The sequence below is a fragment of the Porites lutea genome, chromosome 7, assembly GCF_958299795.1.
Source record: "Porites lutea chromosome 7, jaPorLute2.1, whole genome shotgun sequence".
NCBI classification, from domain to species: Eukaryota; Metazoa; Cnidaria; class Anthozoa; order Scleractinia; family Poritidae; genus Porites; species Porites lutea.
The window spans coordinates 4,222,614-4,249,444 of NC_133207.1; the positions used below are offsets into that span (position 1 = coordinate 4,222,614).

Below are 26,831 nucleotides of genomic sequence, written 5' to 3' on the forward strand. Positions count from 1 at the left end.
AGTTTAATCCCCTTAGGACTCTTATGGTACACCAACATGGCCGCCGTTTCATTGTTTTGTATGGCCATATGGCCGCCTTGACGTCATGTGATAACGATCTATAGGGTGGTAGCCGAATTTTATTTTCTTTTAGGCGAACGCCGCAGATAAGCATCAACTTGTACAATAGGCCATTTTAACGATGACGACATTTGACTACAACTACCAGAATTCATTACGTTTTTGCTCTCTTATTCAAATTTGTCAATCCCTAATTTGCAGAAGAAAACAACAAACTGAAGGGTTCTGGTACTTGTGACGTCATCATGCAATTGCCCTTTTGAGCCGTCATCTTGCACATTTAAAATAGGTGCTGCACACCGCACACTTTTCCTAAGCAATTTAAAATCACTTTGTCAATGAAAATTTTCACAGTAGTTAGGTAAGAAAAGAGGTGGACTGCGCTGATCAGGTTATGTTTTTTCTACAGCTTCCTCATCCCCAGGTGCTTGTAATTGACCGTCTTCACGCAGGCGCCCGTCATCACGTTGTTATAGACTTCGGCTGTGTCGTCCAGTTGACTGACATATTAATCCCTCAGTGCACGGATATAATGTCGCTATCTATTGATGTTTGGTCGCAGTGGGATGATCCGGATGTGCAGAGGATAGCTGCGGTGTCAGATATCAATCTCTGCGCGTGTGTTCTGAAAGACCTTCTACCACCGCCGCTCTGCAGATACGTCAAGGTAAGCCGTCTACTTGTTTGTTCTGTGAAAGGTATCAAAGTGGGAACATTTGAGGCGAGTGCATTCCTGCAAAATGACATTTCCTGTGCGTAGTAAAAACATCTCAAACGTAAGCCAACCATCCACACAATCTAGTGTCAAGGTATCAGTGAATTGAATTGACCATCAACGAAGCTTTTTTTTTAATTTATCGGCAAATCTATGCTGACATCACTGAAATATATCATCAACGAAGCTTTTTTTTTTATTTATCGGCAAATCTATGCTGACATCACTGAAATGTATTTTTGTTACCTTAGTAACATGAGCTTATCATTCAGTGATAAATTCCCTACGCAAACGCCGTAGGTTCTCGCTTTGCGAGGAATAAGCTCATGTAAACAACGATTCGCCTATTCGTGTCTTACCTCCACATTTCATTTGTTTTCACAAGGTGACAGTTGTTGGAAGACCGAAAAACAATGCGAAGGCTCGAGTAAAGATTGGCGAATTCTATGGTTATCCATTTTGTGGTCAGACGTCCTTGAATGGAGAAACTACGCTGCTGAATGCCAGTAGTCAGGACCAACAGTGCCTACCAATACTACAGAATCTTTTGGAGGACATTCACTGTCACTACAACTTGACCAGTACCCAACTGAGAATGCTGTTACAGTCCGCAGAACCACGGAGCCCCAGGTTCGATATCACTGGAAGGGGTGCATCGCTCACGGAAGAGGAAAGGAAGGTCCACAAAGCGTACAATGAGTGTATGGAGCTCCAACACCAACTCAACCTTGTCGAGCAGTCAATCTGTAGACTGACGTCTACTACAGAAAGCGGCCGTGCCGCTTCGTCCCTTGATGATGCCAAGTATGACCACATACAGGTCATTTGCAACTGTTTGTTAGACACTGTGGTCACCCTTATGGGTGTTGGTCCTTCTTTAGATGGTTTTTTGGCAAAGTCCAAACTAACTATCGAATGGCAGCCTTGGTTGAGTCAAGTGACGCCAGTGATGTGTGAAGGTCTGTTTAGGAATCTCTGCGTTCATGGGTCTCCTCAGAAGCGTGAGAGAGTTGGAGCCCTTCTTCTGAATGCTTGTGGTAGTAGATCATGGTGGGGTGAATTTTTGTCGAGCGTCTTGAAAGAGTTCTTTTCTTCAAGCCAGAAGTGTACATTTCCTCAAGAAAGGTACGGTGGTGAAACTTTTGTATTTACAGTGTGTTAATAAAGAAAAGAATGCTGTAATGAGTGTAGTATTGTATGCGATCATTCCACGAATACAACGTCTTGAAACACGTTCCAACAGAAAACCTGCTGAATACTGAATGCTGAATATTCTGCTTTTCTGGCGTGCTGTGGTATGTGGCGAGTACACTCAAGTCATAAAAGTTACTTCTTGTTTATGAATTCGCCTTAACTTCGGCAATTTAGGTTAGGGTCTAGTATTAGCTATTAAAGTGCATATGACACGAATTTTGTTTTGCTGTATTTTATTCTTAAATATGTGTAAAATATGAATCCGAAATTTAAACTCGCCAAAAATCTTGCAAAACTTATTTTTTGTCTTCGAAACACGCAAATTTTCCTCCAGAAAATGTCCGCCTTATCGCAAAACCAAATTCAGAAGGATGACGTAGAATGATTGACAAGAATGTCGAATAATCAATAAGATGGCGCCAAATACGAAGGATCGTCGTTGTCGACAACTCCCCAATCTCCTTCAGTATCTTCAGTTGCTTGGCAATACCTTTTTCACAGTCAAATACATTGCTTAATTCCACAAAACTCAAAGCAATGACTAGAATCGGAAGCGAGGCTGAGCAAATCAGCTGACGTCACATGACGTCATCAGCCTTTCTTTGGTCCTTTAATTCGTTCCCAGTCTCTCAAGGGAAAAAGCAGCTTTTGGACAGCCAAAATTCAAGAATTTGTTTGCGAGACACATTTGTAAAGTTTAGAATTGTTACTTAAACTATCTGAGGACCGAAATCAGTGTCAAACTATTCCATTTGCACTTTCTACTTCCAGGTTGTTTGCTGTAATAGTGAATTTGAGCCAGCAGTCTCCCTCTGTGGAGCCAGTGCTTACAAGTTTCTTGAGTCTCTTAGATGATCTTCTTCTCCTTAAGAATCTCAAAGTAGATATAGACTCAATAGACCTGACATTAGTTGGGTGGCTGTTGCTCCTCTTGGCACATGTACTGGACGCCTGCATAGTCCAGTGCAAACCTTCAGCCACTGCAGCAGGTAAGGAAAATAATTTTCTCTTTGTTGGACTGCCTGTGGCAAACCCCAATGTTGTTCTGAGTAGCGTGTACGTCGAAAAAAGACAAAATGGCGGACGCATGACCGAAAGGGAGTGGGTTCCAAAAACTGCAATTTTCTTTTCTACTTTCAGATGATGCAGACACTTCTAAAGTATCAAATGGCAAAAACGGAGGGACGTCGACTTCTAGCAAGAGCAAATCATCGAAGTCTTCAAAGAGTAGCAAATCCAGTAAACGAAGCCGATGGGACTTCATGCTTCCGATGCCGTCAAGCCAACCAGCGAGCTCTGCAAGTGATATTAGCTCTTACCGCTATCAGCGCACTCATAAGTTGATGAGCAAGTACGCAATACCAAAGAAGACATTGACTGAGTCGCAGTTACAGCAAAGCATTATCAAGGGCAATGGCAAACAAGCTTACAAGGTAATGGCCAGGGTTTTAGAGTACTATACGCTGCTCCGCCTCACAGGCTATCAGGCTCATTGCTGAGAATAGAAAGTTAAAGATGTGACAGCATCAGCGTGCGTCAACGGATCCTGAGAGATATTGAGATTTTTTAGAAGAAGACTCCTCTGTATTTTACGCGGATTGCCGACGGAAATTATAGGCTCCCAAGAATGTCTTGATTACTTTTTTTTAATCAGTGTTGACAGACTTGATAAACTCCCACGTGTATAAAGTTCCTGTCACGAACTTTATTCATTTTTTAACATGTGAGAGACTCATCCAATTTGTATAAAATGTTATGTTCCAACTAGTTACTTTCAATCAATCTCGGCCACGATTTTAACACTAGTAGTGCACTGGAAATATTTGTGTCAGTATAACTTTTCCCATTATCGCCGTTGATAGAGGAACGGTTCCTCTATCATTCTTCTGCATGTAGAAAAAATCTTGGTAAAATTACCTGAAGAATGTTCGACCAGTGACTTACAGCCAGGCCGGTGTTGGCGAAATGTAGATCTTAGCCGAGATTCACTCCCATGAGCGTAACCTTCCTGTTAACTTTAATTTTTATACTTCAGCAAACGAAAGACTTGTCTAAATTGGTTAAAAGATCCTCCCAACCAGTTTTCTCACTGTAAATCTCATTTTCTTTGCTCTATTTTTCTTCAGCATATGAAAGACTTGTCCAAATTGCGTCGCCATGTTGACGAGGGAAAGCTACAGGCTGAAAAATCAACCCACCAGCCACCAGTGTTCTCTGCAAGTTCTCCGCTTCCAGCGGATACCACATTACCTGTCATGCGCAAGATGATCAGCTTTATTCTTAGTATGGACTCCACTTGCAGCGTGGAGCTGTTTTTGATTTCTTGCAAGGTACATTACAGTCAGAGAACAAAAACTGTTATGTTTGTCCTAGTTGATAAGGTAAACTGGGCGCCGTAGAAGCAATATACTTGAACGTGGTAGCGTGAAAAGCAAACAAGTTGGAAGCAAATCTGAGTTTCTGATAAGATTCGAATCCATTACGTCCCAAAATACTGGTGGAGAGAATTAAGTTTCCTACTTTTTTTATTATTCAGCCCTTTCGAATTTACTCCTCGACCAAGTTATGTCGTTATTACTTGTCACTCCAACTTCCAAAACCGTGGACGAAATTGTATGGTGTTACCATTCAAATGAAACCTCTTTAGCAGTACTTTGACTTGGAACTATTAATTTAGTTTGTATTTCAAACTTTTGAGTCTGTCTATGAAATCCTATTTCGTGACCATTCAATTAAACCTCCCTTGTTGAACTTTAGCATAGTACAATTTACTTCTTAAGATTTTACAAAGAGAAATGTGAATTTTTTGAGAATTGTTTTGGGGTACTGCTTCCCCATAGCGCTTGAAACTTTGATTTTCGCAGTTGCCAATGATATTATTGATTTATTCCGTCCTTCCCTCCTTGTGATTTTCACAGGTCGTAGCCCACTTAGCTTGTGTAAGTGAACCAAGTGTTTGCCTTACTGATGTCATCACTGATGATCAGTTGGAGCAGCTGTTAGAACTGTGTGTGATGTCAAGTGAATCCCAGTCTGGTGCTCACTCAGGGGGACCCTGGACTTCTCATTCTCTAACTTCCCTGCTACAGGATCTTCTTCAAGGTGTGAAATAATGGTGCTCTCGCTAAGAGCTAAGGTCTCTGAGAGCCTGCACAATTGTGTTTTGTTCTGCTTACGTATGCACCACACACCCCTACCACGCTCCCCTCCCCAGAGGCTCGCGCTGGGTATCCCAATGAAAATAGCAGTAAGTAAAAAGGATCAATTTAAGGTTCTGGGAAACTGCCCACCTACCCCTCCCCTAAGCTAACATTATCACTTACTTCTCACTTAGGGCAAAATGTTGGCTTAGGAGAGGGGTAGGTAGGCAGTTTCCCGAAAACCTGAATTGATCCATTAAAAAAAGTAACCGCGCAGGGGACGATGGGAAGAGGGAAAAGGCGGAAGTCTCGGGCCTCCCTTTCCCCCTTTCCCCTTCCCATCATTACCCGCGCGCTTTCTTTTTTTCCCTCTCCCCAGCCTCCCTACGACCCAAAGAGGCCTCTGCTGATGAGAGAGCCCCTGCAACTGAATAAAAGCAACATACATTTGCATGCTTTTGTTTGAATTTCGAAATTGAAAACTGACCAGTATTGTAATGTTGTTTTAGAAGATCTCTGTATTGTCAGTGGTTATGTGTGCGTCCAAGAAATTGTGGTTTGACAAAATCGTCCTTCCCTCTATTTTAGCGAATGTTAAATGACACATTAACTATGAATCCCAAGCGTACACAATCGATGTTTAACTTGATATTGGACATCAATCTTATGGTCAGTTAACAGCTGTCAAAATAGGGTATCTGCTGAGCAGTGTCACGTGACTCCATCGCGGACTCTGGTCTACAAATTATTGAAGTGGCATCTTTTGTAAAATTTATCTTCTGAACAGTCATTGCTTTTTCATGCTTTTCAATAGATTCTCGGCTTTCCATTTTTCAAGAAGAATTCAGCTTGCTTCTTGTTGATCGCGAAAGCTGAATTTCTTTTACAAAGACGTTTTTAAATGATTCCACGAAAACGTCGCTTTTGGCCTTGGCTAAATCTATATATTAATATTACCACTTCTTCCACTGATGACAAGGTCTGTTTTGTGCATGTGTTGATCTTCCTTTTCTCTCCCCTGGGGTTTCTTAGGAAGGCAAGGTAACAAAGTAACAGTCAAACCTAAACCAGTAACTACGCAAAGTTCTGTGGCTCAAGAAAATGACAGCTACAGCTCTACAGTGACTCACGGCATTTTGGTAGACATTGAAAGCAGTGATTTCTACGAGGACTATGAGCTGCCTTCTGAAGGAGAACTTCAGACCCCTGGTTGGGTAGGGGAGTTTGTAGACATTGGAAATGGGAACGACGTGCCACAACCAACGCCAGTGCACGAGAAACCGGCCGTGCTATCTTCTTGGGAAGCAAAAGTCACTCCACCTCCCATTAAGCTGTCTTCTGCCATCGACATGCGACTTGAGCTTGGTCTTGAGATGGAAGCAGAGCAAGATCTTAAAATGCTGGAGCTTTTGCAAGCCGAGGCAATTGCCAAGGCTTTGAGCACAACGGTGCCTCCTTCACGGGGAACGCCCAGTCTCACGAGAGAGCGTCCAACTCAAAATGGAAAAACCGGTTTAGCAGAGTTAGCTTTGCAGTCCTCTTTCAGTAAGATCTTCTCAAAACCCCAAGTTGATATGTCCTCTCTTTTGAGCGTGTGGCTGAAGATTAAACTCTGCTGCAGCAGTTTGAAACTTGACACTGCATCGATTAGACTTTTGCTTTCTCATTTGGTGAAGCAGCCGGAATCATCTCTTCAAACCCGCCACCTCTGTTTGCAAGTTCTTACAGTGGTGTCTGATCAGCAGTGGAAAGCGTGTGCTGATCAAGAACTGTTGACGTTTCTCAAGAATGAAGATCTTTTGGATTTTTTAGTAAACCTTTTATCCCAAATACCGTCATTTGGGGCGCACTCTATTTTGCCCAGTCCAAAACCTGTGAAAGCATTTCTATCGTCTTTGCAGTCGGCCGTCGAAAGCCACAGTGATGTCAAAGTTGTCCTGATTTTCCAGGACCTCTTACTTAAGGTCATTCTTGAACTTTGCAAAAGAAGGTAATGTTCTCTAAATACATCGCAAGTAACTGTATTTGTGTGAGTGTTGAGAAAAAAAAATTCTCGATTTATTGATTTTAATTTCAATTCTTTACTGATTTTATCGTTCTCCGTTTATTGATTTTATCCCAAAAATGTGGTTTCCTTGGTTCGCATGTGATAGGGCTCTGTGCATCACGATTGGTGGCATTCGATACCTTTAATGGAACCTCTTAAAATTAGCAGTTCGTCGTATCGACGCAATGCACGCCATCGATATAACTTATTCTGTGTCTGTGCAGTGAATTTGAAGATTTCATAGCTTGAAAATAGGTTTTTGTGCTTTATCATATGTCGAACATCATAATTAGTTTTTCTTGAGGCCCTGATAAATTCTCCTGGTTTATAAACTGTGTTGTATTTTTCGTCAACTTCTTGCAGACTTTCCGACAGAGGGTCAGTGGTACAACTACAACCAGTCATTGACCTCTTACTGGCAAACCCGAATGTTGCATCCCGACAAGCAAAACCTGATGTCATCTTGAGCCTGGTGAATGTTACAGCCCAACTAACACGGGATCACCTAAATCACAAGAAGAGTGTTAGTCTTCTGCCGTCTGCCGAGATTCTTATACCAACCGCAACTGGAACTGGTGTGGACAAGCTACATGACAGTGCTTGGCTTCTTCAGTTGTTCTTTTTATTAGTTGAAATATTGCAGGACTCTGTGTCCAAACTGCGCGAAAACAAACGAAATCATGAGGCACTTGTTGGTAGTACCGCAATAGATAGTACTGAAGGATCGACTGAAGTTCAAGATATCACGAACACTTGTAACAGTAGTAGCAACCTAATTGACAAGTTGGTTTCTACGAAAGAGATTCTTCTGTGCTTGATGGAATGCCTTAATCAATGCTCTTCTGACAAGCTTTTGGGATCACCTAACTTATCCGTGCTTTTATCGCAAGATAAATGGCCTGCGGATGTGAAAATCTCCGTGAAGCCTACTTCGATTGAAGATGGAGTCCTTCAACTGTTAACCGTAGTTCAAAATAATGTTACTGACAATGAAGTGTTAGTTGATGGAATTATTGCATTCCTTCGAATGTCCAGCGCAGACACCTTACAGTCAGCACGTGTCAAACATCTCTCAGATCCTTTCTTGTGGCTCTTGTTCAAAGTTTTGAACTCTTCTCAGGCAGTAACTCAGTTCAGCCAGAAAGGTAAGTCTCAGTGAATACAGACTACGAGTAGTCCCCATTTTTCCTTAGGGATAGTAGAGCGAGCCAGACGCGAGCGTGCGTGAAAATCACCCCACGCGAGAAAAGGCGACACGTCTCGTCTCGCCTTTTTCGCGTGGGGTGATTTTTTCACGCGCGCCCGCGTTTCGCTCGCTGTATTATCCCTGAGGACAAATTGGGGACTACTCGTAGTCTACAGTGAATGGGGATATAATAGAATTGGCAGCTTACTATGTTTGCCACCTTTGTTGCATCACCAACATTAACAAGAATTTCGTATTGTCCTATGGCTACCCTTCAAAACGGTCGCCCTGGAACCTTTTTACGGTGACTAGCCACCTTCCCAACTAAGCTAATAATACGGCCTTCTTGTGTTTCACTTCCTTATCAATGAAAACCCGCAAATGTGTTATTACTACGGCTCGGAGCGCAGGAAATTGCATTTTAGAGGGTCCAGTTTTGAAAAATTTCCCAAGGGAACGTGCCCCCAGAACCCCCTAGACGTTCGTGGCTGCGGCACGAACGGTGCAAGTCCGCCAGCTGAACCTCTGCATCCGGTACTTCCAAATGCTACCGTAAACCCTGTTTGGTGATCTCAAACTGGTTGTCCCCCATGCGACATGTATGACAAATAGCCCACGTTCGATATATTAAAATTCTAACATGCCTCCGAGGCTTTCTGGTCATTTTTTTTTTATTTTGTTTAGTTTTCTTTGTACTCAGGTCTCTTCTGGCAACTGCGAGACAATGGAGTCGTTAACAATTTGCAATTTTGACCCTATAGCCTCGGAGTCATGTTAGAATTTTAATATATCGAACGTGGGGTATTCCCAAGCTTGATGACTTTCTTTGTTCTGTCTGACTGCCTTTGATTCCTAGGTGGTCTTGACACGGTGTGCCAGTCAATTGTCTCTGGGCAAATATCATCACTGGACAACACCTCTAGTGGCTTGTTATCTGTCATGCAAGAGTTATCAAGACAATCAAGCAGAAGAGAAGCTGCCAAGAGCACAATAGCTGCAGAGACTGACTGGACCAAGAAAATTGTGAATTTTGCTCCTTATGGTCAGTGTATTATGTGTTTTAATAGCGAGCTTGAGCAACGAGAACGCTGACGTCCCGGACGTCATGATAGCAACCGGAAGTTCAATATCTTGCTTGATGGAACGTTTCTGTCTCACTCAACGAATCTGAATGCCTTTGTTTTAACTCTCACTGTACGAATTTGTCGAGTCAGCACTAAAAGAGAGAAAATATCAACTTCCAGTTGCCATTTTTGACGTCCGGGAGGTCAACGTTCTCGTACTTAAGGTCCCTAATGCTGGGATTACTCTGAGAATTTCACAATTGGGTATACTGTTGCACTGCTTTTAAATTATTAGTCTACGAATACCAAAACAAATCCGTTAAATGGCAGAAACGAAACGATGAACCTTCAGTGTTGTTATTTGGCACCTTGGTCTTTTTAACTTGAAGTTTTAAAGTTGAGTTTATGCTCAGTTGTCGATTGGGTAAGTCTTCTTGTGACAGGGACAAGCAAGCTCTGGCCTCGGGCGACCAAAATGCGAGAGCTGGAATTCATGTTTTTTCTTGGTTGATTTTCGTTTTGTTGTTGTTTTTGTTTGTTCGTTTGTTTGTTTGTTTTTTCCTACTCCTGCTGTTGTATCTGCTTATCAACGAATGTTATTCTTTCCTCAGGAAGTATTAAGTGCCCTTCATCTCCAAGGCATCCTCCTGATGCTCTGTTAAAGGTCACAGCTCAGCATCGTCGAGCGCGGTCTGCAGCGTGGTCTTATCGCTTTCCATTAAATGAAGAATGGTGTGACCTTGTGATTAGTCTTCCTACAGCCATTTTGTTACATGAAGTTCATGTACAACCACATACAACGGGGCTTTCGAGTAAGTGCTGGCCATGTTTTTGTTTACTAGGGCTATGTAACAAATTTGCGTAATCACAAACTAGTTGAGCGCTGAAACCAAGTGAATTTCCTTTTCCTGTCGACAAACGTGGTAAACGTAAACTGCAATGCTAGAAATGGGCCGATTTTTGCGAGTACTTCTTACTACAATCAATTGTAGATTCCCCTCCCTCTTAAACTTTCTAACCACTGACATTTGCGTCAGTCATCTAGGTAGATTTCAGGGCCTAGTTCTGGAAAGGGCTATTAATGCTAATCCAGGATTAAATTTCGGTAGTGTAGATTGATCAAAGCATCACTTTGTGTTATCATAAATGGCACTCGGATAAAAGGTTGGCAATATATCATAAGGTCCAGTTACATGTGCCGAGACAAAAAACGTTTAAAATTTGGTTGATTTTGACTCAACTATCTCAACTATCTGTTTTGTAAGTATTTAGTAATTATTGAATTCGGCTTTCGTGTCATCTGAAGAATTATGGAGATCGCGGAAGATGTCGACCTTGGCGGATAACACCCTTTAAATAATAATAAGTAAATAAATAATAATTAAGGGATCCGATCCCGAGATCCCCATAATTCTTCAGATGATACAAAAGCCGAATTCAATAATTGTTTTATTATTCATTCAAAGTAATTCCTAGTTTAAAAACAAGCTAAAACATGCTTACCTCCATGGATTTTAAGTTCATCTTCGATAGTGCATGTTTACTGTCGTCCGTCGAGTTGTCTTGTTGCTGTTCTTGCTATGCTTTTAGCCAATAGTTCGCCTATTTCTTACTCTTGAAACGAGTGAAATATTCCGCCATTTTGAAGTCACAACCAAAACAACTCTACCTCGTCCCCAGGTCTACTCGTTTAACGCTTCAATAATCTGGCAATTTGCTGCACTTTTGACGTCATCAGTTCACTTATCGTAAAATTCTTCCATATTTGGCTGACAATAGCTGGTTATGAAGAATTATTCGTGGGATTTTAGCCAGTCAGAAACAGAGAAATATTTTGAATGAATAATAAAAAGTATTTTTAGGGGGGGGACGACATTGACGTCAATGACGTCATCACATTGACGTCGGTGACGTGTCGGTGACTCTTAAATAATGTACATTAAAAAATTTACTGTATCACTATACTTCCCCGAAGTTCGGTAGTCCGACGATACAATTCGACACAAAAGCGGCCCAGTATCACTCCCGGTATCAAATTATACAGATAGCGGCACCTGATTGGTTCTTATTTATTGGTATTGTTCATCAGCCAATCACAGTGCGCTATTCTCTGAGATATTTGCATTTTATTTCCTTGTTTTTGTATTAAAACTGGATTGCTCTCAGCCAATCGGATTCGATAAATTGTGTCATGTATATTACTAGAACTATTATGGAGCGGCCTTAGAATTAATTTCTATGCTAAGTATTCATATATAACGTTTTCAGCATGTCCTTCACACGTGTCGCTAGACGTCAGTAACGACGCTCAAGTTCTTGTACCTGTCTGTGAACCGATTCTCACTTCTGGCATGACAGTTATCAAACTGAAACTTCAGGATCCTCAAATTGCCCAGGTAAAACTTTCTTTTCTTTTTTTTTTTGCGTATTTTTTTGCGTTTTTGGGTGCATCACGTGGAACGGCAATATGCAACACAGGACGACCAGTCCAAATTTTGATGGGGAGGGCAGGCATTCATATAAGAAAGGATTTGACAAAATTTACACTCCCAAAGCGGAATTGTTAGGAAGATCATTTCGAGATTGACGCTGTAATCCTGTGTTAGTGCTGTCATATGTTTGTCACAGAAAATGCGATGTGGTTCATGCATTCAGTTTCTTCCAAAGAGTGAATAGAATAGATTAAATGTATGCCATATCTTCATATTAAACCATCATGACTAACTTTATTGATTTAGTATTATGCAGTCAATAATGTTGTTTTTATTATTTTTTCCTAGCACATCCATATTCACTGTCACTGTCCACGGGACTCGCGGGGTATGGGACTGTCTCAGATCAAAGTCTTAGGAGCATCACTACACGGCTATCAGAGTCAAGTCAATCAGGAGCTTCAAAACTTGAAGGGCCAAGCAGCTAGGCATGTATTATTAATAATAATGATGATAATAATATTATTATTATATATTAGCAACAGCCCTGATATAGAGTATTTTCACTCACGTGGCCAGCATCTATGCAAATTTACTGGAACAAAAGAAAGCGTTTGCATAAGAAAAGAGTTCAACTCCCACAGGATTGGTTTGGGACACCAACATGGCCGCCGTGACGTCATGTGAAAACACTCAATATATAACGTTACTTGTCTCAACGGGTCTAAGAAAACATATATCGCGTTCCTTATTGTAGGCTTGGCTGGGTACAGTTACTTGGTCAGTGCCTTTCAAAAGGGCCTGATCTGGACTTAAAAGAACCTTCGACTCTGTTGACAGACGTGTTCAGTACCTGTACGTCCTTACTGTTAACACCACAGAGGTAAGACTACTGCTCTTTCTTGTCAAAGAAATCTTTACCCCTTTAAGCCCTAAGAGTGATCAGCATCAAATTTCTCCTTGTGATATCAATGCTTTGTAAAACAGAGTGGTCATGAGAATTACGGACATGATCACGTAAGATGACTTTGCTTGATTTTTTATCAACCTCTCCCCACTACTTCTGTAGGAATGAATAGGGGTAACACATGAGAATTAAAATTTTAATCTTAGGGTTTAAAGGGTTAATGGAACCTAAGAGTAGGTAGCTGTACAGTACGATTTAAAAAACCTTTCCACAACGGCTACCTTGGGAACAGAAGAAAGTGGCCGTTCGATCGTGGCTGTTCCTTAGACTCACTAAAGTAAGTATTTACAGTTTTGCCATGTTTAAATGATAATCTACTTTTCCACATTTTAGTGAGGCATATTCCTCATGTCTGGAATCGGTGCTCATGAAGTTGTCGATACAGTTTCCTGAACTTGGAACCGTGCTGATGAAACAGCTTCTGAAATGTTCAGGTGAAAAGCAGAAAACAAGATCACCTGTTGTGAATGTAGCTACAGTGGAACTTATATATCAACTTGGAAAGAAGCAGGATTCTTCATACGAAGACAGGTCTGGCATAACGATTTATACTCTTGCACGATGTTATATGAAGCAGCGTATGCTGTAAACAAAATTCAAGTAGCTTTGAAGAGAGCTTTTGGTTCTTTATTTCTAGACTGTCTGACTTGCTTAGTGTTACCACTTTTTGGCCTGTCGCAAGGAGAGCCAAAATTGCGTGTAGTTTGTTTGCTTGCGTTGTCCGCACGGGTATTTACGTAAGTTTCGATTCTTTCACTGGAATTTCTGGGTTTCTTCTTGTGCTGTTTGGTATTATGACACTCGGTGGATGTAAATATTATTGCCCATTGAAGTTATTTGATCACAGGAGATGTAATATTTTCTCTTGCTGGAAATGAAAGGTGTTCGAACACGAAAATGACGAATACTTCCTTGAGAATCTAGCGAGACGTTTGTATCACGTGAAAGACCAAAGCCGATTTATTTAAGAACTACTATTCAGTACATAGCAAAATGAGAGAGCAAACCAGACACCCACATTTGGTCCTGAGGAAGTGTTGGAGTTTGTAATACCAAAGGCTATAGAAGATATCATTTTGTTTATTATAGTAACCCTTTCTTTTGCTGTATAATTCTTTCATTTCTTTCATCCTGTTGTAGGTTGTCAGTGATGTCGTCATGGTTAAGCTCCTTATGCGAGTGCCCAGCCACTACCATGGTAGCACCTGGTCAGGTGCAGGCAGTAGCTGCCGTAATCTGGAAGGCCAAGCACACCGAGTCTGAATCCATTGTTACCAGAAAATTTTCTGAGACGCTTTTCAGGTGCGTTGCTGTGTTAACCAAACTGTTAGTAAATTGTATCAAATATTTCAAAGTTATCCTGAAGCTCTAGTCCGCTACATAGCCGTTTTTAGTGTCGTCAAGCAACGCTCCTCCCCAGTTATGCGACGAAACTAAAAACTGCTCCATTGTGCGTGCCAAAATAGTCTGAATTTGATATGTACCCTCTCCAGTGTACTGTAGCGCTGGGAACATCGACATATTGTCAACTGAAGGTTTTGTCTTTTACATTTGTGAAGGAAAGCCCTGTTACAGTACAGGTTGACAATGAAGTGTCCGCATCAACGAGGTTGACTTTCCACGAGAATCTGTTGATTGGGCAAGAAAGAGAGTGTCGGTTGTCCGTATTAACGGGTGTCCGTATTAAGCGGATTCAATTTAGGGAAAATGTAAGGGCTTTCCCGAGGGACAAAGAAAAGCGTCCGTAATAACGAGGTGTCCGTAAAGCTGGGTTTGACTGTATTTGAGAAAACTTCAGAGAGTGGTGGGTGAGTAGGCTGAACTGCTGTTCGGGAAATAAGCCTGCGGTACCCCCCCCCCCCCCCCCCCCACCCCACCCCGTGAAAAAGACTCTCTTCTCGGGAAAGAACAAGACAGGACCCGAGAAGGCGGCTGATGGCTTCACAGGTCTTGTGTCACCCCAATGTTTTTGTTTCCAGGTTATGCTGCTTCTACGCGAAAAATTCATGCTTCTGAAGCCTTTTCTTAAATTTTATTTCCCTTTCTTTTCAGGAGGCTGTTTGAGTTGTCTCAAAATGTTAGCGATCAAGATTCTTTAAAGCAAAGCATTGACCACCTCATCGGTGCATTAACATACATCTGTCCAGAGTATTATGAGGTACTTTTGGAGTTAACTGGGATCAAGAACCTGCTACAAGAACATCACAAGAAAGAAGGAAACAAGGATAGCATGTGGTCAACCCTTTTGTCGCCTCCATCGCGGCTTGTAACACTTGCAACCGCTACTCAGTCCTCCATTACAAGCCGGATGCTGTTAAATTCTGGCCTTCTTGAACTGTGCGTTGAAACCATTGTAGACTTCTGTCATTCGATTGGAGATTCGACCCAAGATTCGTCTGTAGTGAGCTCACCAGAAAGGAAAAATGGTGTGCCTGTTAATCTGCTGCCACATCTTTTGCGTTTTCTCACATCTTGTTGCCAAGAACCAGCGATCAAGGATTGGATGGGAGAAGGTGGTTACCAATTTTGGTTTCCTCTTTTATCGAAACTCTGCGGGGGTCATAGTGACTACAGTAATTTGCAAGGAAGATTACCAGGCATAGCGTCTTCCATCTCAAGGTACAGTAGCTTCGCGGTTGAAGTCGCAACCCTTGAACTGCTGTGTAGTTGTGTGCGTTTTCATCCTCGAAATCAAGAGAAAATGGCCTGCCTTTTGGTTGAAATTATCGAGGGACAGGGTTCTTTGTCGTCATCAAACTTGTCGAAGAAAACAGTGAATACTACTCGAGTCAGTGGCTTCATCCGACAGTTGATCTTGAAGATGTTGTTGGAGGACGAAACAATTCCTATCTGTTTGCATGTTGAAAATGATTCAAACTTACAGTCGTTTAGAGGGACGGATTTTTATCATAGACCTGGTTGGCACCCTCGCCTTGGAGCAGGACACTCATTCGTGTTGCTTTCTGCTAAAATGTCATCAAATCTTCAAGAACTAAGCAGGCAAATTCTTTTACCTCAATCAGAAAAACATGTTGAGACAATTCCCGAGGAAAAGACCTTCAAGTCGTCAGCAGAAGGAAGTACAGACCCATGTGACTTTGGTCTGTACGAAGGATTTGAATTTCTGGAGTCTGTTAGTCTTGCTGCGGGGCTGAACGTAAAGAACAAAAGGGCGGATAAAAGTGACACATTATCGACAAAGGACAATCCTGCTACTTTACAGAGTATCAATCAAAAGAGTAACTTATCTTACTCACTTTTTCATGAGATCTTTGGTGATAAGTCTTTGCCACAGTCTTGGACATTGGCCCAATTAATGCAGTCCTTGATAAACAGTGGACTCCCTTGTGGAAGTTCGTTTCTTGAGCTGAGCTGTAGGAAGCAAGAAGAAACGAAGTTGGTAGATTCCTTACCAACTGTCACGTCGTTGTCGACTCCCCTGGACATCTTTGCTAAACAGGATGGGCTTGCACAGTTGTCAATTCACTTGCCACGCCACATCATTGTCTCCCCCTCAGTTATACCAGCTACAGACCTCGAAGATAGGGATGCTGATGTCAATGGCGTAGGTAGACTGCCCTCCTACCCCACCCAGCTTCCGCTGCCTCTGGTTTCTCTCCCCGCATCAGTTGCCAGTACTGTCCCAGCTCATTCTCTTGTTGCATTTGGCTTGTTCATTCGCCTTCCAGGGTACAACAAAGTGCTTCTACAGGATCGTCGCAGAGCTCGCTATCTTCTGAGGCTGCTTATGGGTACCAAGCAGGATAGTGATGGAGGTAAGAGGTCACAGGTGGTTTCGCCTGAAAGTAGATTCGCCCGAAGTTGTTTCGCCCAAACGTACGTCGATTCGCCCGATGTTTGTTTGTGGTTCTTTAAGCCTGAAAAAAGGATTAAGCGTGAAAAGACAGTGACTGCACATGTGGATCAATAACATTTTCCTGTGAAAACTTCACACAAAATATATATACCGAAGTACTTAAAACCCTTGACTCCGATTTAGTGAGAGAGTGATCTGGTAGTTCACTCTTGTAGCCTTGGCTTTGATGTCCAGGTAGCCTGGGACCGGGCTCCGCAGTGGGGGAAAAAGGTAAAACACCGGGGTCAAATAGGAAAAATATGGGCCTCTCGGCTCGCTTCGCTCGCCAATTTGTTTTCTTCGCCAACCTCGATTTTTTTCTCCTTTTTCCCACAGTGCGGAGCCTGGTCCCATGCTACTGTCCAAGACTATTTGATTAAAGTCTTCACGTTTCAAACTCGTTTAGGCCGATTAAGTAAACATTTAATATAGAGTGCTTGAAGGTACACAAGCGACCAACGTTAAGTTGCTTGCGAGAAACCAGCTGAGTCACCTCGTTTTCAACTTGTTTGATGGCTTTTTCCCAGCTGTTGTTTTTATTCACCTAATCTGTATTTTTAACGTGATGAAAGGGAAAGAATTTCTTCGGACGTAGACACTGTCAACTTTGAGCTTCTTATAACTGCGGTCAAACCAAATATAGCAACAAGTGAAGCACACCAATATAAATATGACGAGCTGTGACTGGTTTAGGATAAGGCAAAACAGACAAATGGCTGCCTGAAATTTGCAACCTGTCGCTCAATACATAGGATGTTTACTTCGTTCGGTTTTATGCATGCTAAAAAACCCATTCAAGCCAACAGTAGAAGCCATGAATTGCAAAGTAAGTAATTCTGAAACCATTCTGTCATTCCCAATGTCTGTTTTTGTTGTAGAATCTATCCTGTCCTCTCCAGTAGCCAGCAGCCTATCCACCCTGCCATTCCAGTTGTTGTCCTCCCTGTTCCAGGATGATACATTGACTTCACTGGAGAGTGTGGCAGTTCAGAGGGCAGCCATGGAAGTTGGTGCCATACAGATGGTTTTACTGTGCCTGGCAGTGCTTAGTCACCACAAGCCGCGTGCATCTAACCACTCTCACAATCTGGCCCTGCAGGCACTTTCTGCTCTGACTGGAAGGTAAGCTTTACCCTTTAAACCCAAATATCCACGCACAAATTCTCCAGACTGGTCTGCATACATTTTCTTAAATAATTAGTTGGGAAAATTTGGTATTATTTCCCTTTGGTGATCATTTTATAACTTCTCATAACCTTTTCTCTTAATGATGTAAGAATATTGTCAGGAGAAAACTGATGTTGGTCACTCTTGGGACTTAAAGGTGATGTTACATAAGACGATTTGCAACGACGATTTTAAGGGCAACCCAGCACATTGTGGCGACATTAGTGTGTTTTGTAACTTCTGAATTTTGTGTGGATAAAAATGCGATTCAAATGAGACCTATTCAGCAGTCCTTTCACATGGTGATATTTGTTTTTCTCCATTTTCCAAATTGAAATTTGGAATTTTTGCTGAAGTTTGACTTTGGACCATTCTGGGAGGAAAAGTTTAAACTTTTCTTTGTCCCATACTCGGGTCATGACGAGCTATAACCTTTGAGATTGTCTAGCTGTTCAGTCCTACCACTTTTCTTTAATTTGCATTTCCTTTCTTACGGTACCACAATGTTGTACGCTTGTCCTGAAGAAATATAATTTATTTTCCTTTCCAGCGTATGTCGTGATAACGATACGGGGTCAGGCAGTGAGAGGAGCTACTGGGCTAAAGGAACAGGGTTTGGCACAGGATCCACCTCTTCTGGCTGGGATGTGGAACAAGCCATGCTGAAACAAAAAGCTGAGGAGGAACATGTTACTTGTCTACTACAGGTAAAAAATGATAGCCATTTTTGCGTGTTTTGATTGGGTGCCGTATTAAAACTTAAAGTCAAAATGGCGTCTCGTCTCGCGACAGTTTCGGAAGACGAGATTTTGAGATGAATGAACCAGCTGTGCCAACTTATACCAAGAAAGCGATAAAAGTTAGCTTTTATTATCGATGTTTATTGAAAGGTAGAATTTTTTTTCTCTTCCTTTCCTTCTTTTTTCCTTTTGTTTTATTTTGGTTTTTGTTTTACTTCCTGAATTTGTATAGAATCGCAAATTTTATATTCATCTCTTAATCATAAAACCAACTCTTTTATCAAACTGATTACGGTAAATACTAAAACAAATAAGGGTACATAGCGCTAGATATATACCTCCACGCTTCTCTTGTTCGGTAAAAATTCACCATTTTCACCTTCCCCTCGGGTGACAGTTCTTTAGGATCAATTAAGGTTTTGGGAAACTGCCCACCTACCCCTCCCCCTAAGCCAATATTAACACTTACTTCTCACGTAAGGCAAAATGTTAGCTTAGGGGAGGGGTAGGTGAGTAGTTTCCCAGAATCCTAAGTTGCCAGCCTCATACTGAATAGTGAATACTAGGCCTCTCCAAATAGTTTTTTGTAATTTTAGCCCTTTGCGTGTGGTTATTTTCTAGGTTCTTGCAAGCTATATCAAGACCTTTAGACAAGAGCGCGAGACTAATGAAGTAGAGTGTTCAGAATCAAGCCTCGCGTTGTCACTGTTAGAGTTGTTGGGGGAATCGTGTCTGATTCCTGCTCTGTCGTCCTACTTGAGGAATGACTCTGGTTTGTGGATGTGCCTTGCTACAGTTAATATCATTTCTCCCGTGACAGTTATTTTTCTTAATCCTGAATTTACGGTTGTTTAATTCACTTGTTGTTGTTCATCTTTTGGTCACGTGACAAACATGTCCGTTATCACTTGACAAGAAGGGAGTCAAAAGCTCGTGTGAACCACCTGCCCTTAATCCTGATTGGGTAGAAGGAAAACTCGGGGGTGTTTATATTGTAGGTAAAATCTGTTATCAGGTCAAACCACTTTTCACCAAAGTTTGATTCAGAATTTCCTGTGTTTTCAAGCCCTGGTTATCCACAGGAGACAAAGAAAATTCTGGTATAACTTGAGAGCGGTTTTTGCTGACAACATTTACAGCTTAACTGCGTGGTGGACTCCCGTTGGTTCGAAGCTTCAGGGGAAACTGAAATAGGTTCCAAAGATTTTCTGGAAGGTTTGAACAATGAGACGTAAAATTACAGCGTCTGGTTGGTTTTGGTTTGAGTATTCGGAAGGTTCTAGAGACTAACCGTCCTAGACACTCCCTGCCCAAGTCACGGAGTAACGGAGCCATTACTTTTCTTTCATTACAGTGCTGGACATGGCACGCCATGTTCCTCTGTACCAAGCTGTCCTGAATGTCCTCCGTGCCATTGCCTTGTGCCCAGTTCTCTTGCCTCTGTTGCTCCCTCGATCAAATGGTTATTCGCCAAGTCACCAAGACAGAGCTTCGTTAGAGGCGCCTTGTATAGCCACACTTCTGGACAAGATGAGGCAGTGTGTTGACACTTACTCTAGAACTTTACGGTTTGTATCTCAACATTCCTGATGACAATTTCACAATAAACGAGACGCTGTTAAAACGTATACTTGGGCTTTGAAGTGTAACGCAGTTCTTATATTCTAAGCTTGGGCTGCCTGTGGCTTACTTTCGCAAGAACGTGGTTGGTGTACAATGAGCCTACCATCGTCAGTGGCAGACTGCGCACGCGCATTTGACTCCAATTGCGTTCAGTGGCTAGACTAGATTCAAACTTGGGTAATTCATTGGACGCCCAATTTTGAAATTTAAAATGAGGATTAGTGAACTCGTCCTCAAACTACATGCACTCACCTCAATATTAAGCGTTTTTTAGACAGGTTGTACAGTTGCCTAAGTAACCTTTTAAACCATGAAATAACCTTAAGTTGTCTGGCAGTGATTTGTTACAACGGACGAATATAATTTGGATTGATCCGCGGAAGTCGGCTACCTTGTTAAAAGGAAGTAACCGGTCTTGTATTATTTTTTGACAGGTCAACTCAGTGGAAAAGAGAAGATCCTACTCCATCCTCCACCAGTGCGTCAAGCACCGCTGGTTCAAGTACAACAACCGAGGAAGACACTTCAGCAGGTGCTAGTCCATCGGGAACAAAGGCACAAATGCAAGGCTCAACAGAGGAAAAGAAGGATGCCGAGGCAGAAGGGCTAGCGCAACTTATACCGGACATCCAAGAAACTGCGAAGCTGTTGCAGCAGGTAGTTCAGAAATTTCGTAAGCAGAAGGCCGTCCACACCAAGTCAATGGAAGGAACCGGAAAGGAGCCCGAAAGCGAAGCTGCATCTCTCTCACCCGAAGAGAGGTATTTGGCCAGCATGAAACCTCTTCAGTTTGGTAAGTGTTGTCACGTTTTTGAGTTCCTCGTTGGGGTTGGGAAATGAATAGGGAGTCTGCCTAAGATGTCATGACGGCGACGGCACCAACAACGTAAAAAAAAGAATAGCTGTGGATTACCAAAAAGAACAACTTTGCACGTGCGGCACACTTTTTGATATATTTCTTTGGTGTTGCCGCACGACGAGGACGTAAAAATGCCTAATTTCGCGTTCTATGGAGGACGGAAATAAGTTAGGACGGATTTCTCCTGTTTTTGAACATGGATATTTTTGCGGAATTCAACTCCAGGAGAATTCGGCTACGTTTGACAAAGTGAGCAGGTTGGTATAATCGCGCTGAAGTTTTGAAAAACGCGAAGTCGCTTTTTAAATATTGTTTTTCGCCGCCGTCGCCATCGTGGTATCTCAAACTCCCTGATGTGGGATTCATGACCGCGAAGAAACAAGAGGCTCATCATGGCGCGATTTTAATTGCTTAGGCCTTAGGCCTTCGCGCGTCCTTGTTTGTGTTTATGGTCTCTGTCTGCCATGAACTATGCAAACAACATCTTAGAGGGATATTTTATTACAATCCTGTTGTCTTTTTCTTTTCTTACTCCGTCTTTCTTCTTAACAGGAACTCACAAGATTGTGGTCGAAAAAGATGGAAAGTTAGAGTTCGATTCTGGTGGCTACCATTTTGCGTCTTCCGTGCGGTCAGCGGGTAATGGTACTGGAAGTGGTGGCATGGTGCGGGCCAGACGTCTGGCACAGGAAGTGTCGTCATTAGCAACGTCACTTCCACTTTCCTGCAGTTCGAGTGTGTTTGTCCGTTGTGATAAAGAAAGACTGGATGTAATGAAGGTAATGACCAAACAAATGTGGAAGTCATCATGATGTAGTCCCGTTATAATTGTGAAGTTTAACGAAAGATAAAGGGTGTTTTTTTAGCGGATCTCAGCGCGCGCGCTAAGGGCAACCAATGTAAAATCTCACACTTTCTAGCTAGTGTGGGAGCCTGCAACCTTCTTCTGCACATCCATGTTGTGGTCAATTGACAGCTGTCAAAACAGGGTATCCGCTGACCAGTATTACATGACCATATCGCCGGCTCAGGTGCCGAGTCATCGAGGTTTTGTGTTTTTTTAAGTAATCCGCTGACAAGTTACTAGTTTTCAACCGACCGCATGCACAACTCTAAGTGGATTTCTTTGCGATGGTTACTAGTTTAAGTTATAAATCAATTCATGGGAGTTTCACTTTTAGCTGTGGGTAAATCCTTCTTATTATCATTATTTTTAGGTGCTTATAACAGGTCCTTCGGATACTCCATACGCCAATGGATGCTTTGAATTTGATGTGTACTTTCCCCAGAACTACCCTGAATCTCCCATGTTTGTCAACTTTGAGACAACGGGTCATCACAGTATTCGCTTCAATCCAAACCTGTACAATGATGGAAAGGTAATGGTGCTAAGTCACAATTTGATGCGGTCGATATCATGCGTTTTATTTACAAAGTTCAGATATAACGCGAACTCTGATTGGATGAAAACAGTGCTTTATGGGAGCATAAAACACGGAGTTAAAACTGTCACCGCCATCTGCTAATAGTTTCTTTTTAAAACTGGAATTAAGTAATGCGTGGGGAATTTAACGGCTTCTTTGTCACATAACAAATAATGAAGCCTTGTCTGTCCTCTGTTCTGTTTCTCTCTGGAAGCGGCTAAATCACTCAAGAAGCAGGGAGAAACACGACTACATCTCTATTCGTTCGTGCTCTTGCCGCTTCCTGCGTGCTTTACAACGGAACAGAGCACAGTCAAGGTTTCTTTATTTGTTAACTAGAATTTGACCCATTTAACCCATAGTGAGAGCAGGCAGACGGCTCTGAAGGCTAATTTTGTCGTATTTCTTATGTGGCAGGTTTGTCTAAGTATCTTGAACACTTGGCACGGTAGACCAGAGGAGAAGTGGAATCCACAGAACTCAAGCTTTCTTCAAGTAAGTGAAGAACAGCTCCTATTCTTTACTTTCACGGTTGCATTCATTGTTTTCAATCCAAATGGCCTGTCTCCGACGTAGAAATAGGGCGGCGCGCAGGGTGAGACTTAAGGAAAAAGCGGCGCAGGAACCTATTTTGTCTCCGATCATCCTATTTCGTTACGTTCCCCACGATCGCCCGGAACAAACTTAAATCCAACGTGAAGTTGTGTTAGGTTTTTTTTTCTCCCGCATTTAGCCTTTTCCACCTTTTTTCCCCTCAAGTTAAAGTTCGTTTACGTCAGTTATGCTTGGTGAATGTTCTTAGCCTAAGAGTTTTTCCAACCTATTGTAGGTTCTGGTGTCAGTTCAATCGCTCATTCTGGTTCACGAGCCATACTTCAATGAACCTGGGTACGAGAGGTCGAGGGGTACACCCGCTGGCCAGCAGAATTCGAGGGAATACGACGCCAACATTTGTCAAGCAACTGTACGCTGGGCTATGCTGGAACAGTTAAGGAAGCCTTCGCCCTGTTTTAAACAGGTCAGACTAGAGTCTATTGTAAATATAGACGCTGATCAACAGCACATTCACATTGAAATTCATTAGATCGGCGGTAAAATGGGGACGAAGAATCGCCAATTTGGTCCAGCACATGCGTCATTCAGGGGCAGCAATTTGTAAAACCTCTATTAACCGATTTAATCCTAGACGTTTTGCCATAAACGGCATTTTCAGTAGCTTAAAGCTCAGGTAAACATTTCTTCCGGGTTGCATTGAAGCTACTATGTAAGTTTACGGTGTGGACGAAGCTGATTTCAAGCTTTCGGGTCTAAAAGACGAAAACTTGTCACTATGCTACATCAGCCCAGTGCTCTGAACTAGGACAAGTTTTTTTTTTCTCGTGTTGTTAAGAATTTGAATCATACTCAGGGCGTTTGTTATGTCTTGTGCATACAATTAGGTTATCCAAGCGCACTTCTACTACAAGAAAGATGAAATCCTGGCACAGTGCGAACGATGGATCAAAGACACAGAGAGTCTTTTAGCCGGGAGACCCGTGGGGCGAGCCATATCTCATCATGTACAGTCCTTGAAGCAGAACACAGTTCTGCTGAAACAGGAGCTGGAAAAGCTAGAACCGCCTCCTGAACCCAGGGAAGGGGAGGAGGACAGTGATGAAGATAGTGATTGACACTGTCACTCACTCAATAATAATTAACATTGTCACTCGCTCAATAACGGAATCGACAGTTGCAGCAACTGTTTTATTCACAGAGTATTCGGCGCGGTTAAGTGTCAACCTCCATAGGCGCTGTGGTTTATTGTGCAATTCAAGACGTCATTTGCGAAATGCGAAATGAGCTTTGACACACGTGGAACCGACACGTTTCATTTACCACGCCTAAGAGCATTTAAAATACACGAAAACTACTGCCAGGTATTTATCCTTCAAAGGAGCAGGATGTGTGCGTGCGTGCGTGGTATAACATGACTACTGGGCCATTGCTGTGTAAAAGTAAAGGACGCGATTGCGTGTGGGACATCAAGCGGTAATATGAAATCACTTTGTTTCCTTGTTTGTACACCGCATTTACTGAAAAGAAAGTAACTGCTCTACCATCAAACAAGAACAAGCTGAGTTATCGAATCACTGACTGAACGATAAGATGTGATAGTTTCTTGCCAGCGTCAACATTGTAATCATATTCCAACTCGATCTGGCTTCGGTTTCATTCTCAATTCACCAGGTCACCTTTGGAAATATCGTTGCACTCTTGGGCATGTTCCCTAATTAAGCAAACCTTAAAACTAAACTCAGATTCGAAAAAAAGCTAGCTAGAAGATGCAGCTAGCTTTAAAGCAAGCACATAAGGTTGTGTGCGATCCTTCTGTGGACCAGTTTCAGTTCCGACATTTTTAGTTAATTACCCAAAACATAATATGGATATGTGATTTGATTAACAGATTATTTTATTACATTGGGGTATCTGAGCTCTTCGGACGCACCGCACTATATAAGTGGTATTTGTTTAAAGACTCCTGACTTCACCCCCTACGTAATTTTGATTTACATAGTATCCTCATGAATTACTGTAAATTGTATAGAGACCAGTGCGCTATAAGGGCAACTAAATGGTTAGAAAGATAAATAGATGTCTCAACCAGTGGATACTAGATGGAGGGACTGAATCGCAACAGCTAAAACCAGGCCCCAGTTGTTCAAAAGCTGGATAGCGCTATCCACCGGATAAATCACTATCCAGTGGATAAATACTAGGGAAACCAATTGCGCTGTCCAGTGGATAGAGGTTTATCCAGTAGATCGCACTATCCACTTTCTGAACAACCGAAACCAGATGTAGTGACCAGCGGGGTTTGGCAGAGGTTTTCAATGTCGTAGGGTCACAAAGGTGATTTCAGTATATGTTGTAGAGAATTTCTGTACTGGGGGGTGCGGCTCCGAATTGCTGATTGGTGCATTCGCCGCTTTAAAAACGGAAAAGGAACTAGTGCCGAAATATGCCCTGCAAGTGTTTCTGGGATAGATACTGGTGACGTGCCGGTCAGCTATTGGCCATTTTTCTCGTTCCCAGTAACAGTTTCACAAGACCAATATTAACACTGATGGACACGTGTCAACTCCGCGGTATGGCCATTACCTGTCCATGGCCGCCACTACCGGGGTGATTTGGTTGTGTGCATGCTTAAGGGAAATGGCCATACCGCGGAGTTGGTACAGTCCCACAAGTCTTGGCAACCGTTTACTCGGACCAGTTTCCAAAGTGGCGAATTCTGCCCACTTCGACAACCACCTTGAAGGTTTGCGTAAAATCTGTAAATTTATTTAAACATAGTTAGGTACTATGATTTAAATGCACAGAGTTCGTTTCAGGACTACTGTTATTAAATATAAGCTAGTTACCTGCGCAGGTATCAAACGTTAATAATTTTTTTAATTGGTCACTGTGAATAGCCAATTCGTCTTTTTAACGTTAAGCAGCTTGACTCAATTTAGCTCAGTGCTTTTGCTCTCGGTCGAAAAGTTGTACTTAAGTTCATCCCTCTCGGCTTTGAAGAGGTTGAGAATGCTAGGGTAGGGGAATGAAGCCATTCGTGCCAAGTAAATTTTTCTTCTCTATCTAATAAACTTGTTTCTGTTAATCACGTAATGATTTAGTACCTTTTGGGGGAAGGAAAAGTGGGTAGATAGGTAATTGTCTACCAGCTTCAAAATAAGCCATAAGGCATTTGGAGGTCAAGCGTCGTCTCCATGAGATCATGGTCACGTGACCACCTTGTTATGTGGGATACACTGATAAGTTTTGTATAAGTAATTCTGGTAGAAATGTGTGGTCATTCAACATGGTTTTAAGGTTCTTTAAAGTCCATCCTTCCATGCCAGGACATAAACCTCACATTTTATATCCGTCATAGCGGCCATGGTTCCAAGTTGAAGGAAGGGTCGGCGTCGCACGTTACCTACCACAAGGGACAAAAGTGTTGACAAACTACCATAAAATGGCACCATTTTTGCATAATAGACATGTCTACCCGCTCCCCACGAAATTAATGTTGTATTCCCTCGGACGATCACGCAAATTCATACCCCCTTCGTGGTACAAGGGGGAGGGGGTGGGGTGGTTAATCGAAATCACAATACTAATTGTACGTTTGTGGAATCCAACGAGAAAATAGTTCAAAACCACTTAAACATAGCATTGTTAAACGTATTTTAGTATTCAAACGGTACTATGGGAATATTTTTATCCCCTAAAAATTTTTCATCTGTTCGGATTTCCTAGCTGAAAGTCTAGTGATCCGAAAATTATAGGGATCAAAACTTACCTTTTGGAAAATTTCAGCCCAAAAAAAGGCTCC

At 42.2% G+C, this 26,831-nt stretch overlaps 1 protein-coding gene across 1 annotated transcript in view; it reads left to right on the plus strand.

The window, feature by feature from the left end:
• The window catches only part of LOC140944177 (dual E2 ubiquitin-conjugating enzyme/E3 ubiquitin-protein ligase BIRC6-like), a 42,814-nt gene extending 16,700 nt beyond the window's left edge, over positions 1-26,114 (plus strand). The window contains exons 17-42 of the mRNA XM_073393304.1: positions 470-727; positions 1,161-1,900; positions 2,741-2,958; positions 3,110-3,402; positions 4,096-4,299; positions 4,888-5,071; positions 6,142-7,099; positions 7,520-8,301; positions 9,199-9,384; positions 10,018-10,218; positions 11,675-11,802; positions 12,187-12,326; positions 12,596-12,721; positions 13,139-13,336; positions 13,946-14,107; positions 14,858-16,581; positions 17,540-17,783; positions 18,379-18,535; positions 19,190-19,340; positions 19,923-20,136; positions 20,626-20,984; positions 21,603-21,829; positions 22,268-22,429; positions 22,892-22,969; positions 23,304-23,492; positions 23,914-26,114. Coding sequence (XP_073249405.1) covers positions 470-727; positions 1,161-1,900; positions 2,741-2,958; positions 3,110-3,402; positions 4,096-4,299; positions 4,888-5,071; positions 6,142-7,099; positions 7,520-8,301; positions 9,199-9,384; positions 10,018-10,218; positions 11,675-11,802; positions 12,187-12,326; positions 12,596-12,721; positions 13,139-13,336; positions 13,946-14,107; positions 14,858-16,581; positions 17,540-17,783; positions 18,379-18,535; positions 19,190-19,340; positions 19,923-20,136; positions 20,626-20,984; positions 21,603-21,829; positions 22,268-22,429; positions 22,892-22,969; positions 23,304-23,492; positions 23,914-24,144 — 8,514 coding nt within the window. The 3' untranslated portion in view covers positions 24,145-26,114. The remainder of the gene's footprint in view (positions 1-469; positions 728-1,160; positions 1,901-2,740; positions 2,959-3,109; positions 3,403-4,095; positions 4,300-4,887; positions 5,072-6,141; positions 7,100-7,519; positions 8,302-9,198; positions 9,385-10,017; positions 10,219-11,674; positions 11,803-12,186; positions 12,327-12,595; positions 12,722-13,138; positions 13,337-13,945; positions 14,108-14,857; positions 16,582-17,539; positions 17,784-18,378; positions 18,536-19,189; positions 19,341-19,922; positions 20,137-20,625; positions 20,985-21,602; positions 21,830-22,267; positions 22,430-22,891; positions 22,970-23,303; positions 23,493-23,913) is intronic.
• Positions 26,115-26,831: the final 717 nt, after the last annotated feature.